We start from the raw sequence: 15,165 nt of genomic DNA on the forward strand, positions 1-15,165 counted from the left end.
ACCACCACCACCATTGAATTTTTTTTTTTTTAAAAAAAAGAGGATTTGTAAATTTAATGTATTCGTAATATATTACTATATTTTTATTTAAGTCTTTTTTATCCTTATGTCTCCAATTCTAATATAATATATTTGAATAAAAATAAATAATTTGATTGTGTTTCTTTACAAAAGTTTGATGGATTGTTTTTAAATTAATAATTAAATATGATTTTCATTTTTAAGAATATTTGTTCTCCCTTCCTTTTACTGTTATGTTAAATATTTAATGGTTATGCATAATCTTGTTTTCAAGATGATTAATTAAATGTAACTTTACAGTTTTAAAAATTAGAAATGATAAAATAAGAATTTTGTTGCTATAATAAATTTTCATCATATTTATAATATTCTTATTTTACATTGATTTAGATTAAAATGATATGATATTATTATCTTTTTATTACAATGTTGAATAATTGACACGTATATTTTTTTTATTCATAGGACGATTAATTATTTTATGCAGACCACAATTAATTAAAAACTTCTGTATGTCGTCAAGAACCCAACCTTGCACACGTACATATTCCATTCTAAGCCGGTAAGCCCATTCCTAACTGACTACGAAGCCTATGTTAATGTCACGGGAATTACTTTACGCACCCAATGATTTTTTTGTACACCCAACAATTTTTTCATTTTTTCAAAATTACTCCTTTTAAAAAACACACGGATTGTCAATCCATATGAATCCTTCGTACGGATTCGCAATATGTAACGATGAATTTGTATGAATCCTTCATACGGATTCGCAATCCATAACGATGAATCCGTAAGGTCATTACCTTCCCCACCTCCTCCTCACCAACTCCGCTATGCCACCTCCGCCACACCGTAGCACTATCATCACCGCTGCCCTTTGCTCCAACCTTCGACGCACTATAGCATCGCCACCTCCTTCATGGCCATCACCCTGCCTCTGGTCTCGCCCAGCGACATCGTCGCGTCGAAGTCACGCAAGGCTGTTGAGGTCATCGCCAGCTCCTTCATCGTCACGTGAGGTCACCGCCACCCCTTCATCGTCACACGAGGTCCCTTTGCTCCTCCTTCATCATCGTGCAAGGTCCCTTCGCTCCAACCTCACCGCAGAGCACCTCCCCCTCATGCGTGCCCGTTCTTTGTTGCCACCAACCTTGTCGCGAAGGTCCATGGTATTATGAATTGACAATCCATATACGTTATATGTAAGGGTGTTTTTTATTTTTCACCCTAAATAGTGGATGTACAAGAACAAATGCTCGGCTATGAAATACTAACCCAAAGTTTATGACCTAGCATCAAATAAAATTACTTTTAGACCAAAAAACTAATTTTATTTTAATTTACCAACAAAAAGAATATTTTTATTAATTTGAAGTATAATTTATAAGGTTTTTAAAACTGGGCTGATTATTCAAATAATAAAACCACTGATTTAAGATTTCATAATATAATTATAGTTGAACTAATAATAAATATTATTATTTTGTTTTTTTAAATATAATATAACGAGTAATATTAAATGGAATAAATCATCACGTGTATGAATAACTGACATAAGGTCATTTTGTTTAATCAAGTGTATCAACTTTTAGTTCTGATATGCAGGTTGAATTAAAATAAGGTTTATTTTGACTGTATTTAGTGTGAGTTTATTTTGCTTTCATAATTAATCCCTCTTGTGGTTGTGTATATGTTCAAAAGCAAGTTTTGTCATTGAAATTAATTTAGACTCATTTCTCAATTATGTTTAATAGTTTAAAATCAAATTTATCAAAATCAACTATACTTAATTTTAAAACAAATAAGTATTTAGTATGGGAAAATCATGTAACAAAGTTTCAACTAATTTAATAAGATTGAGGTAGATCTATAAAATAAAATAAAATTTCTCAACACTTAATGTGATAATTAAATCTGAATTCGCAAGTACTTATTCAATCATTACAATTTTTTGGCAGATGCATAGATCAAGTTATTTTATGAGTAATTTTTGTATATATTAAGTTTTATCATTTCAATTGTTGAATTAAAAATTCTCAATGAATAAATCAAGTTAATGTTTTTAATTTTTATAAATTTTTAAATCTAGCTTATACTTTATTAAAATGAATTCAATGTGACGTATAATATAATTTTCAAGTAAATATTAACTATAAGTTTAAATAACTGCAAATGTTCAACTCCGGTTAAGAACAACTGCAAATGTTCAATTTATTTAAAATTTGATATACACAATCTTCGAATTAATATCAACATAGTTAAATTAATAAAATTCAATATATACAACCAAATTTCTGGCCATTTAAACCAACAAATACTGGTTAACTTTTACTTAGAGTTGTCCAAATGAAGAACTCATCCATGGCCCTAATTGGTGACCCCTTTAAAGAATCTTCCATCCTTTATGATATTCCTTATCATATCTCGATGTTAGCAGCTTTCTTCTTCATCAGTCATCACTATCCCTTTATCTGTTTGGTTCATCACCAATTCACTTTTAGCCACTAAATCTTTATGCTTGATCTCTCAAAGCTCTTCCCTCTAACCTCCTCTTAAAAGAATATCTTGCCTAGTTAATTCACAATTAGAGAGAATTCAAATTTGTTTTACAGTAATTTAACTCGTATTGATAATGTTTTTTGTTTGCCAGTATAATTGTGTCCTTGTTACCCAGGACACAAGACTTATTGAATTTAAAATAATAATATCATGTTCAAACTACACATGAACAACCAGAAATTTATCTCAAAGTAGCCAACATAATACATTCGGCCATTTATTTGGGTAGTATGGGTTTTCGTCCTGTTACTTAGATTGACTATCCTCATATGCAATTTGGTCATATCAATTTTTCTTTTTTTGATAACAGATTTTTTTTTTTTAAATTATAAGAATTGAAGTTAGTGTCAGAAAATTTACAATAATTCATCCATCATGTTTAATGTATCTACCCAACTAACTGATAATTAATTATTCTAACACGGTAATATGCAATTTAATTATTAGCCACTCTTATTCATAATTTTATCCGTAATACACAAACGCAACCTGCTCATTATCAAGCATCCAAGATCTAGTTAGTAAAAGATGTAACCAATTTGAGCGATTATACATTATTACCGCATACATTTGGATAGTTACAAACTTAAAAAGAAGAGAGAATCTAAATAAAATGGACAGTGAAATTAAACCAATTTCCAAGTTCCATTTTACTTTATGGTGGGGATTTGTGCCTGCAAATAACTCTACACCTCAAGATCCTATCCTGAACATAGAACCCTGGCACCACCATGATCTTGACTCGGCTTGGACCTTGTGACCTGTGTCTATCAGTAACCAAATCTTCCATGTAGTGAGGATCAAAGTTTCTATTCTCTTCCACTCTTAAAATTCCCAATGGAGGGTTGAAAGAAAAGGCCAGCAAATGAAGCAACCATATGCACTTTGCTGCCACAAAGAAAGCCTGAAGGAGTTGCTCAGGCCAAGGCCTAGTCCAATTCAGTGTAGTGATGATGCAACTCATTTTCTGGTCGCAGAACTTGCTAAACTCTTCACTGTAATACTTAGTACCCTTTCTGAGAACCTCGTTCCAGCTCAAATTCCTAAGTGCAACAAACGATGAGAATTGCGCTTGGCGATCCTGCCGAGGGTCCAAGAATTTTGTGCAGCCATTCTTTTGGAACACACTATTCTCAAAGTCTTGGTAGAAGGACTGGTTTATGAAGGCTTCAAAATGGTATAGAACAGCCTTTGAGTATTTGGAATTCAAGGAGAGCCTATATGGTTGGAGGAGCAAGTTCAAGTTGTCCATCAAAGGATGATCAGTTTCCTCTATCTGGCATATAAGGGTCTTGCAGAATTGCTTCACTGATAACCTTGATTCTGACACTATCTGCAAGAAGCCCTCTACCATAACATCCTCACTCACAGGCATCAAATTTTCCCCATTCCCATCAAAGGGTGTTCCTCTCTGGGGAGGGTTATTGAGCTTTTCTGAAAATGTGGTTTCTTTGGTGAGCATTGCTTGCCTCAAAGCTTTCTTCAACTCTTCACAGTAACTCTCCAAGTACTCCAACTTTTGTTTCAGTTCTCCAAGTGAAGATCTCATCTCAGAAACTTCCATCAAGGCAGTATCTCTACTCTCATTTGCCTCCATCAGTTCCCTCTTCAGTGCCTCAACTGACACTATCCCCATGTCCTTGAGAACCTGGGAGACTTCCTCAGATTCTGTTCTGCTTGGGGAACTCACATTCTTATGCTTCTTCTTGAACCTAGGGAACAGCCATGAAATCACCCCTTTACTTTTTGGTTGGGTTTGAAAAGAGACATGAGAGTCTGTGAGGGGGACAACAATGTTGGAGCTCTTGTTGTTCCTAGTGCTCTCATATTCACTAGTTATGACAGCAGGGTTGCATCTATTGCAGGAAGATAAGGGCTTCAAATCCCCCAGACTGTTTCTCCTCCTGGATTTGAAGTAGTCATTCGCCACTGCCGCCGGCGATGTTTGGAGAAAAGTAATGTGATTTGCACAAGAACCAGTCACAGATTTGCTATCATCAGCAGGACACATGTGAGTGTCAAGGTTGCCAAATCCAAAAGGTAGTTCCTTTCTTGAATTTAATTTCTCCTTGTAATCTGAGGGGGCCATGCTGTTCCTTCCTTCTACCCCATTCTCATCCCAGCTTTCTGATATTGTTCTGCTCCTTGTTGGGTTCTGGTGTGCCTCATCTTCATAACTCTGCCAAATGATTCTCTCATTTAGAGACTAATTGTTCAAACATAAAAAGCACACATGATCTATGCCTCTAAAACGAAAAAAAAAAAAAAAAAACCAAGATAAAAGCAAAAGCCCTAAAAAGTTAAGTACTTGAGTTACAATTTTTTAAAGTTCCATGATAAGCAAAAGTCCTAAGGAAAAAAGTCAAACTCAATTCATGCTTTATGTTTCATTTCAATACTTCATGCACGGTCAGGAAAGTTGAATGACAAAAAAAAAAAGTAAAATTACATATTCTTACTGGTGTGAAAACAGGGTAGTCTTGGGCAGAGAAGTGAGAAGCCGGGGAAGGTGACGGAAATCTAGCATTGTTTGTGCCTGGACTACTTCCTTGTGTTAATGCAGTATGAAGGGCCCTTAATTCCACTGCTTTGGCTATGGCAGTTTGGATTTCCTCCCTTGTTATCTCAGGGTTGTTGTCATTGTTGGTTTTTGCGGTTGCAGTTGCAGCCATGAAACAAAGTGGAGCATGTAATGTAAATGCCGAGAAGATAATATTGATATGCTTGGAACTTTTATTGACAATCGGAAAAGAACAAAATGGGTTTTCAAGTGGTGGCAATCCAACGGCTGGATTTGGCTTGATGGCTATTATTATATCTATGGTAAGAATGAGATCTTGTGGAGAACCAGAAAATGGAATGAGGGATACAACAGGTCACGTCTCAAACCCAATGAAATGAGCCTTGTCTCTGTTCTTATAGGGAAACTAATGGCTTGAGCACATGTGAAGAAAAGGGAGAGATAAGAGTAATTTTCTTTTTTGGTACATGAGACTTGACAGAAGTAATTTTAAGTTTTTAACCCAGTGAAATTATTCTGTTTTCTTTTTTAAGAAAAAAAATATGTATTTTCGATTGAGAGTTAAAAGTCTAGTACCTCAAAATACTAAAACTCATCTAGGAGATTGATTTCTCTTAAATAATTCTGCTTATACACTTTATATACATCATCTCATATTTATAAAGTACGTGTTTGGTTTGATGTCCATGGTTAAGAAGTATTGGATTTACATTAAGCTGAAAGTTACTAATTATAGTTTTTGTGTTTTATAAAAAATGATGTGAGAAATTCAGAATACATACCTCAAACACAGATAATTTTCATTGTTTGATTTCAGTCATTTTGATTTATCACATGAAAAGTTATTTACTTGGTATTGATCTACACCAAAGATTATACTTTTGATCCTGTGCATCCCAGCAGTGTGAACCCAGTTTACCAAAATGCCCACACGTTAGGAAAATTACCAGAAAGCGGAATTAGGTGGTATTGCTTTATAAGCAACATGGGATATGTTCCCCTATCATACCTATGGTGAAGTAATATTCAGCTTTCAATTTGAGGACATTGTCAACGAGATGTTGCTTTAGTACTCATTTACATTTCGTGTGTAATCATGACCTTAGTATGTTGCCTACTAGAACTGTGTTCAAAAGGCCATCAAATACATCCCTTACCCTAATATAGTGGTGAGAAGTAGGTGAACAAACTAATTAAACTAAATGGCCTTAACCGGAAAGAATATTCTTCTTGTATATTAAATGCCTAATGCGCAGTTAAACACAAGCCTGGCTAACTTGTTTGTTTTTTCCATGCAATCGTGGTGACCCTTCATGAAAATTAAGCTTATAAATCTTTAACCTGTCCGTGGAACCAAAGGTTACTGGGAATTTTCAACTATCAACTTATCAAATTCATGCTGTTGGCCTCAAATTGGACCATTTAAAAGCCTTTAACATGCATCAATAGGGAAAGTAATGTTACATTAGAAGGATATATAAACTAAAATCTTGAGGTTACATACATTTTCTTTGGCAAATTAATCAATCTCCAATGACAATGTTAGGGTAGCTGAGGTTAATATCGTCCAACCACAAAATGTAAAAACAAACAATATTGAGCCGTGCAAGGGTTCAGTTTTTCGGCCGAAAGGGGAAGGAAAATAACCAAAACAATCCAAAAACTTACAGACAAGGAATCCTACAAGACAGAATGCCACAGTGGGGACCAATTGGTTTGTAGCATCTTTTAAAAATTAAAATTACTTAAAGCCCTAGTCATGCCGTATATAAATACAAGTGCCCATAGGGTATTTTTGAAATTGGAGAACGTTCTCTAATGCTTGGAGTATAGTATCCTTTTTATATAATTGGAATTGGAATTCCATGTAGGACAATAGAATTGTTTAATATTGAGGAGTTCGTTGTGACTGTGACATTCACTTTTTCTCGCACATGACACTATATTGTGGAAATTAAGATCCCTAAGAAGCCCAACCAGCCAGGGCAGTTAGCAAGATTTGTCAAACAAACACATGAAAAAAGTGCCTTTTCTCGCTTAATTGATAGCATTTAACGTAGGTGCCGGAATTATATTCTGGGATTTTAATTTCTTTGATCACTAAAGAAAACTCATAGTAGGTAGTTTAGCTATCCTTTAGAAGACAGACGTATTTGGTTTTGACTATAATTGATGTAGTAGTTGGGAAAACTTCAGTCTTCTCCTAACCACCAAATATAATTTTTGTTCCCACCAAACGAATCATAGGATACGCGTGTTATGGACCAAAGGAGCTATTTATCGATACTTAAAATTGGGTCTGAATAAATCTTACTATTGGTAAAAGGATTAGCAAATGAAGTGTTGAGATAAATAGCAGCAAACGTCATTTTAGTTGAAAGAGAGTATCAAATGAAGTTAGTGAACACAGTAGTTAAGTCAAAGGGGTATTTTCGGAATGCCAAAAAATCAAGGTCATTGAAGTTATCATTTTAAGCGCACAACATTCGTTGTTGTTTGGAAAGAAACAAAAAATCAAGTAAAAAGATAAGAAAGCATTGCACAATTACCTCCTATATTTTGAGGATGAAGATAAAAAAAATTGAATCAGGCAAATTCCCAAATTCTTTATCAATGCATAGTAAATCTAAAAAAGCTTGTGCATTAATTGATGATAAATTGAGAAATCAGTTGAAATCTCAACGGTTAGACATATCAATGCATTCATACAATATAGCATAAAACATCTTTATTTATATTTGACGATGTTGTCAAAACTTTTAATAATACTTTTGTTAAGTATTAAACAAAAAGAAAAATTACTAGATATCACATGTGTAATAGTAATTTATTAGGCTTTCAGTTTTTTAATTAGTTTCTTTTCATTTTTGATTGAATTGAAAGATGGGTTTATAAAGGGGTTTACAATTGAATGAGTCATTTTATTCTTTAATGAAGTTTGCTAGCTGATATATGATGTAATAAAAAGATAAACATTGTGTTGTATAAATAATTATATAAATAATATTTTTTTAAAACTTTTCAATACAAAACACATATATGATGTGTTTGGTAAAAATTAACGAAATACATGAGAAGTATGGTGGATGAAAATAAGAAATATAGAAAATTGTAGAATGAGTAGAAACAAGCAAGAAATGAAGTGAAAATAATAATGCTTGATTTAAGAAAAATAACAATAAAAAAAATCATTTTCTAATGGTAACATTCACAAACAACCAAGTCATCCTGGTTTCCTTCCAATTTTTCCTTTCAAATGGTACCATTCACAAACAAGCAATTCACTCATGTAATGTGTCTAAACTAAAAACACTCTAAATTTTAATCTCTTCTTTTTTTTAATCATGTTAAAAGTATAAAATATTTATCGATTTTGTTGATAATCAATTTTTGTCAAAAAATTTGATTAGCCATCTTTAGTTAAATTTCTTTTTTCTCAATCACATTTCTTATATCCACATAAATCAAACACAAGAACTTACTTAAAATATCGAATCTATTATCATTCTAATTAATATATAAACACTCTAAATTTTAATCTCCTTCTCTATTTCCACACCTTCATGTCATTCCCAAGTGCAAAAATACTTAACTAAGGTAGCAAGTTAATGAACTAAATTTTAAAATGGACCTCTTATTAAGTTTTAAGTGAAAAAACAACAAACATTGACTCTTTTTTTTATCTTCCATTTGTAAATAAATGAGACAAGTCTTTCTTGAACTATATAATAAAAAATCTTCCCCTCCACATTAATCGCGAGTTTTTCTCCATTCCTTTCATATATATATATAGTCATAACGCCCTTAATACTAGATTTTGAAGAAGACTTTTCATGTCATCTAATTTTCCTTTCAATTTTCATCATTTAAGAGTAAAATTATTTTTAAGTAAAACACATCACTTTTTAATTTCTCACCCATCTAATTCATCTCAATTAAATACTCTAAAATTTAGTACATATTTAATTTATAATTGAAATTGTTACAACAGGCATTTCAATGCATATTCAACTAATACAGACAAAATAAAAATAAAGATTTTAATCCTTTTACAAAATTATTTTTACCTCAAAAATTAATTTTCAAATATATTCTTAGTCTCCTCTCAAAATTTTCACTCATTTCACTTCAATCAAACAAAGTGATAGACTATTTTCTCTTCAATAGCTAGACATATTATATGTAGATAGATTTCTGTCTCTAATATTAATTTTCCTTGGATAATGGGACCAAATATCAAGGCATATATGGTGGATGAATGATGGCGTAAGGTTTACTCATGGGCAGAAGGTAGCTTTCAGTAGTCTATTTTCTTCAATAATTAGGACAGGAAATTAAACACTTTGAGAATGGCTGGGACGAGGGAAGCTTAAGATATATATAAAGGAAACCTCTCTCGGGTTTGAAACAGAAAAGCACGGAAATGTGGGACCGTTCGCTAAGGTAGTCTTGCCTGTCACAGACCCACAGCGCCACTGGGGGCCATGTCCCCCCAAACTTTTTACTACTTGCCACTGAAATTTTCTATTCTACACAGGTTTATCAACAAAAAAATACTATGTCATAATAATCCAAAATATACTTAAAGTCACGCTAAGGTTTATGTATATTAAAAATTATCTATATATCAAAGTTGTTCTAACCTAAAAAAAAAGTTATTCTAAAAAAAATTCTATAGTATTCTTAAATTTCTTAAAAGTTGTTTATTTTTTAATTATTAATAATTCAAGTCATTGAATAAACATATCAACACTTTGATTGAAAGTAGTCTTTAGTTATTTTATTTATCATTATTATTATTATTATTATTATTATTATTATTATTATTATTATTATTATTATTATTTGTTATAACAATTTTATGTTAATACACTACAATTTCAAGCTTTTGCTTTTAATAAGACAGAAATTTTTTCTTGCATATCGATTTTTTCTTGTGTGTTTTTCATGCAAATTCTTTTATGATTTTCTTTTTCATTTTCTTGCAAATTTATCTACAAAATATGTTTGATTTTATTAAAATATGGTTATTTTCTTAAAATCTGAATAATAGTATCCCTAAATACTTAAAATTACCTATAAGAGACAATATTTTCAAAATCATTACATTTAATTTATGTATTATAATTACATATAAACAAATGTATCATATTTTAGTTATTTTGGCCCCTCCAAATTTTTTTTGCCAGCTCCGCCACTGCTCGTAAATAATGGCTACGTAGCAGTTAGAACCATACTACAACAAAATAGTCATAGGCAAAGTATTCTTTGTTCCATTGCCCTACCTTGGAAACTAAACATGGAAATGTACCTTGATTCCAGCTCTCTCTGCGTGAACAATACTTCTCTTTCGTTTTCACACACAGTCACAGCCTAGCTTGAAAGAAACATATGATTCCAATTTCTGTCTCTTTCTGAGTAAAAAAACTGAAGAAATAGTAAACAAAAGCCAACCCAACCGTACGAGCACATATGGTTCTTTTTGTCTAGTATAAAATGATAACATTAAAACATTTATCCTTTTATGTATCCGATCTTCGAAATTCCGTAGCAAACGTAATGTAAACTAGAGTAGTAGTTACTAGTTTACTACCTAGACTAACGTTATATATATTTGTACTCTTGTCCTTCTCGTTAAATGATTTGATTTTGTCCTGTTATGGAAGGTTACATTATTCCAGAAAAACCAGATTCAAATCCTCATTATCACTGTTTCGCCCATCTTGAGTTGTTATCTTCTAAATTTCTCATATATGTGTTGCTTAGTTATGACTCGATCATGTTGTACAGCATGTCTTCAAACACATGCACCATGCATTTTGCTACTGTTTCTTTTACTCGTATGATCGAGTACTATGGTCTGATCGAATGTAACAAACATGAAAAACAAAATTCGTGTGGCTGAATCGATAAAACTCTTGGAACAAATTTACCTTCACATGGGTTAGTTGAAGGTAAGATCTAGGAACTAGGAACAAGACCGGACAAGTCGGGAATTTTCGATCGTGGTTTTATTTTAATTAATTAATCTGGTTTTGAATTCAGAAGAGTTATCCAAATTAAAGTCATTTTTAAATTATAATTAATTAAGTATTAGATATAATTATTTTTTATGTTATTTATTTTTAATCGTTGAATATAATTGTCATATTTTTTTGGGTACAGTTTATCTTTTTTTTTTTGTACGGAGTTGTCATGTGTATTTAAATTAATTTAAATAATAAGTTTATACTATTTTATTTGAAAAATGTGAAAAATATTATTTTAACATAAGAAATATTATAAACTGACGAGTTTCACAGGGAGAACCTTTGTTCAACACAATCACTTTTTATATAGTAATATTTTATCTTGTTTATATATGTAAGAAAAATATTATTCTCTCTCAATCTCATTATAATTGTCATAAGAGAAAAAAATTATTTCAAAAATAATTATTATTTTTATTTTTGAATGTAACATTATTTTTCTTTTTACTTATATATCTTATAATATTAAAGTTAAACAACAAAATTTATAAATAAATTAATGATAATATAAGATTAATTTTATAAAATTATTACTTTCTTTTATTTATTTATTATTTTTTTGTAAAACAATTTAAGATAATAATTATAATGGAATAGAGGGAGAAGTAATAGTTTGATAATCAAAGAGTTTTTATCTTCATACCTTTCAAAAGTATATATAATATTTCAATGATATGGTATATTAAATCATTTTAGATGATACAAAATTTAATGTAAGTTGCTTAATTCAATTTTATAAAATGTATATATGATATTTGTTTATATTTATTTGTTGTACAATTCACTGAAATTGAGTACCTTCAACTTGACCTGTGAACTCATGAGAAAAAGAAAAATAACGTTTGAAGAGACCATTTATTATAAGGTCAACCCATTATAATTTTAGTCAAGATTTCAATAAAGAACCGCCTAACAAACTTAAGGTGCATCTGAAAAGTCCCTCGCTACAAAATTAAAGTTGCCTCTTTAAATCCATTGATCCATTCACGTAAACATTGGTCTTTAAATTCATTGATTCGTTCACGTAAACATTGGTCAAGATCGTACTATTTATTACTTAAAAATCAATGGCTCAAATTTATATTATCCTCAAAAAGTTTACATTTCCCCCTCTTGTTTGTTCTCTATAATGACACCAACAGCAAACTACTAGCAAATCCACCCAATTAAAGCGGCATGGGAGACTACTAGAAAGATGATTACTAATGAGGAATTATTTCCGTCGCTAAACATGTAAAGGAATTTGTAATTAACATGATTTTCGTCACAAAAATTGGCATCACACAAATCTATAATCTATCACAAAAATATACTCATCACAAATATTCCAATAATAAATGAAATATTTTATATATATTTTCTTCTATGTCTGTGAGAAATCATACATCCTTTACAAATTTGTGAAAAACAAAATCCATCACAAACAGATAGGAATTGTTGGATTCCTTAATGTTTATGAAAAAACTTGTCCTTACAAATTTAGAAGGATTTGTAGATATCAATGTGGTTTGAGGTTTTTTTATTCGTGCATATTTCTGAATATCTAAAAAATAAATTAGAATGAAATAAAAAAATCTCTATACTAAAATCTAATACTATTATTAAAAAAAGTAATCAAGTGTTGTAATAATAAAATCAAATACAATTTATTCAACCCAAATTAATAATCCAACATTCACTATAAACGAATCTTTGTCTCCTAAATAAGATTAAGAAAAAAAAAGATCTTGCTATTATAAAAATCTTTACAATGAACAATTTTATTAGCCTCATTTACACCCGTTAGATGTGTAAAAATTCCTAGTCTAAAAGCTCCATTAATATTCTTCAATAGTTGATTTCAAAATTGCTTTGGATCTTCATTTCCTGCAAACGGAAAGCTTGATTAGAACCTATTACATAGGAGCTATAGGAAATATATCAAGAGGAAAACTATACAAATGACTTTTTTTCTTTAATCTTAAAATAGATAAGGCAATCTTCATAAGCCAATATCTATGTTATATGCATCTAGGATGACTGGGTCTAATTCCCTATGTACCTGTGGCATCTCCATGCATATCTTATTTCATCAAATGTGTGGTAGAAAGAGGTGCGAAGGGATGAACCATCCACTGCTTCCTACTAAGATAACTTGCACCATTGTTGCCTATTTACTAAGACATTAATTTCTACAATTTACAAGTGCAAAAAAAAAAGAACATATGAATAAACACGTAATTCACCAAAAAAAAGCCTTTGAATCTAGACAACAGTTCAATGATGTGCTGATTTTGGTCAACATTATTCTTAGCCAAGACTTCTTTTGATATTAATTCTTGGGGTTTACCAAATGCTACAACAAACCATTTCAATTACTTGTTAAAGCACAATATCAATTTTGCAAGTTACATGGACTATAAGATACTTTATGCTTCACCTTTACAACGTACCTGTACCTGGGTGTGAGCCAAGACACGAACCACAGTCGCATACTTTAGTTTCTCTCGCTGTGCCTCAAGGTCTTTCTTTCCTTTCACGTTTCATACTGCTTTGGGTACTTGATGAAAATCACCATAGATTTGCTAATTTAATTTCTCAGGAATCAAAATTAAATCATTTCATAAAATGTCCCCTTTAAATGAAATTATCTCCTTTTGAAGTTGTGTTCTAGAAAGCATACAACTAACAAGTATGCAAAATGCCATTATGCTAATTTAAGAAACAGTACAACCAGGAAAAATTCAACTGCTTAAGAAGCACTGTTGCATCAGCTCTCACTTATATTGATTCAGAATACGAAAGTAGATTCTCTGGTTAGAGAAAAAAATGTAAAATCATGATAATTAGCTTTTACTAAATTCAATTGACCAAGACATTATAATCCGATTTTCATATTTTAAGCAAGAAAATTATATACATTGTGAGCATGTAAACAATCAATTCCAATAACAGTATATAAACCAATTGTGCAGACAGTAGAAACATAGATTTCTAGGCAGTCAATAACTACAGATCAGAGTTGTTAAAATATGCAGCTTAAAGTCAATATTCATGACAAGAGAAAGCTAACTATATATTGAATAAATCATAGATCTATCAGCTACAAAATGACAGACTAGGTATACTCACCGCATTTACCACGTTGCATCAATGCATTCAGAAAGGATTTTGAAGGGCCTTTTCTTCTACCGTCTCTCAGTCAGCAAGAATAAGAATAATGGGTTTATGGTATAATGTTTCCTAATGAAAAAAGTGAAAATATTGAAGTAGAAGGTAACAATTACAGGAAAGGAAATGTAGATAGACGGTAGCAGGTTGGGGCCAAACCTAAGTTGTGGCTCTGGTGTGATTTTGTTGGTGGAGGATGAGATTCTTGGAGTTGGTTTCAGAAAAAGGAAGCCAACTGTGGTCGGAGATAGAGCTCCAAGGCAGTGGTGTGTGGTTCTAACGCTTGAATCTCGAAATTGCTTGAGGAGGAAGAGTAGGTCGTAATGGGTTTGGTTTGATGGGATAAGACCCATGCTGTGGCAGCTAGGGACCAAGTTTCAACAGTGGAGAAGAGGAAGAGAGAACCTGAACCTGAACCTGAATCTGAATTTGAATTTGAGGGTGTTGCCGCTTGGAAACAAGGGATTATTTGCTTGAAGTGAAAAAATTACTATTTAAGAACAAATTTTAAAATAAATAGTTGGGTTTAATATTTTTTTTCTATTTTAATTTAAATATTTTTTCTCAATTTCTTTTTTTAATCTTTCTCTCCCACACAATCAAACAACCCCTGAGAAAACTAACCCCTTTAATCTAATCACTCATGATAACTTTTATTTCAAGATCAAAGAGAGTCATCACATTAAACTTAGTGGAAGATAAAGAACCTATTCCTGGATGATGGCCAGGATTGTTGCAAGAGTCTAGACTTAATAATATTATAGTCATCGAATTTAATTAGATAGGATATGATAAAAATAAAAATATTAACAGATTTACTTTTAAAAAAATATTAACAGATTACAATATAATATTTTTATTAATAAAATATTTAAATTTGCA

General features: G+C 31.3%; 1 protein-coding gene and 1 long non-coding RNA gene across 3 annotated transcripts; both read right to left on the reverse strand.

Annotated features, from left to right (window-relative positions):
• Positions 1–3,013: 3,013 nt before the first annotated feature.
• Positions 3,014–5,485, reverse strand: LOC114388682 (IRK-interacting protein-like). 2 transcript variants are annotated; one of them, XM_028349307.1, is made up of 2 exons: positions 5,043–5,485; positions 3,014–4,762 (listed from the first exon to the last, which is right to left on the reverse strand). In XM_028349307.1, the coding sequence occupies exons 1-2, from the start codon at positions 5,253–5,255 to the stop codon at positions 3,239–3,241; spliced, it is 1,737 nt and encodes a 578-aa protein (XP_028205108.1). In that variant the 5' UTR covers positions 5,256–5,485; the 3' UTR covers positions 3,014–3,238. The 2 variants fall into 2 exon arrangements, with proteins under 2 accessions (XP_028205108.1, XP_028205109.1); XM_028349308.1 differs by having other exon boundaries at positions 5,033–5,485.
• A 7,269-nt stretch (positions 5,486–12,754) lies between these two features.
• LOC114387752 lies at positions 12,755–14,729 on the reverse strand. The gene is made up of 3 exons (XR_003661396.1): positions 14,443–14,729; positions 13,566–14,355; positions 12,755–12,999 (listed from the first exon to the last, which is right to left on the reverse strand). It is a non-coding gene; the product is annotated as an uncharacterized LOC114387752 (long non-coding RNA).
• Positions 14,730–15,165: the final 436 nt, after the last annotated feature.

This window comes from Glycine soja, chromosome 15, assembly GCF_004193775.1.
Source record: "Glycine soja cultivar W05 chromosome 15, ASM419377v2, whole genome shotgun sequence".
Taxonomy (NCBI): Eukaryota; Viridiplantae; Streptophyta; class Magnoliopsida; order Fabales; family Fabaceae; genus Glycine; species Glycine soja.

Coding starts and splice junctions, on each gene's coding strand:
- LOC114388682 (XM_028349307.1), bottom strand. CDS start 5,255: ATGGCTGCAACTGCAACCGCAAAAACCAACAATGACAACAACCCTGAG. Junction 4,763..5,042: donor ACTACCCTGTTTTCACACCA/GTAAGAATATGT, acceptor ATCATTTGGCAG/AGTTATGAAGATGAGGCACA.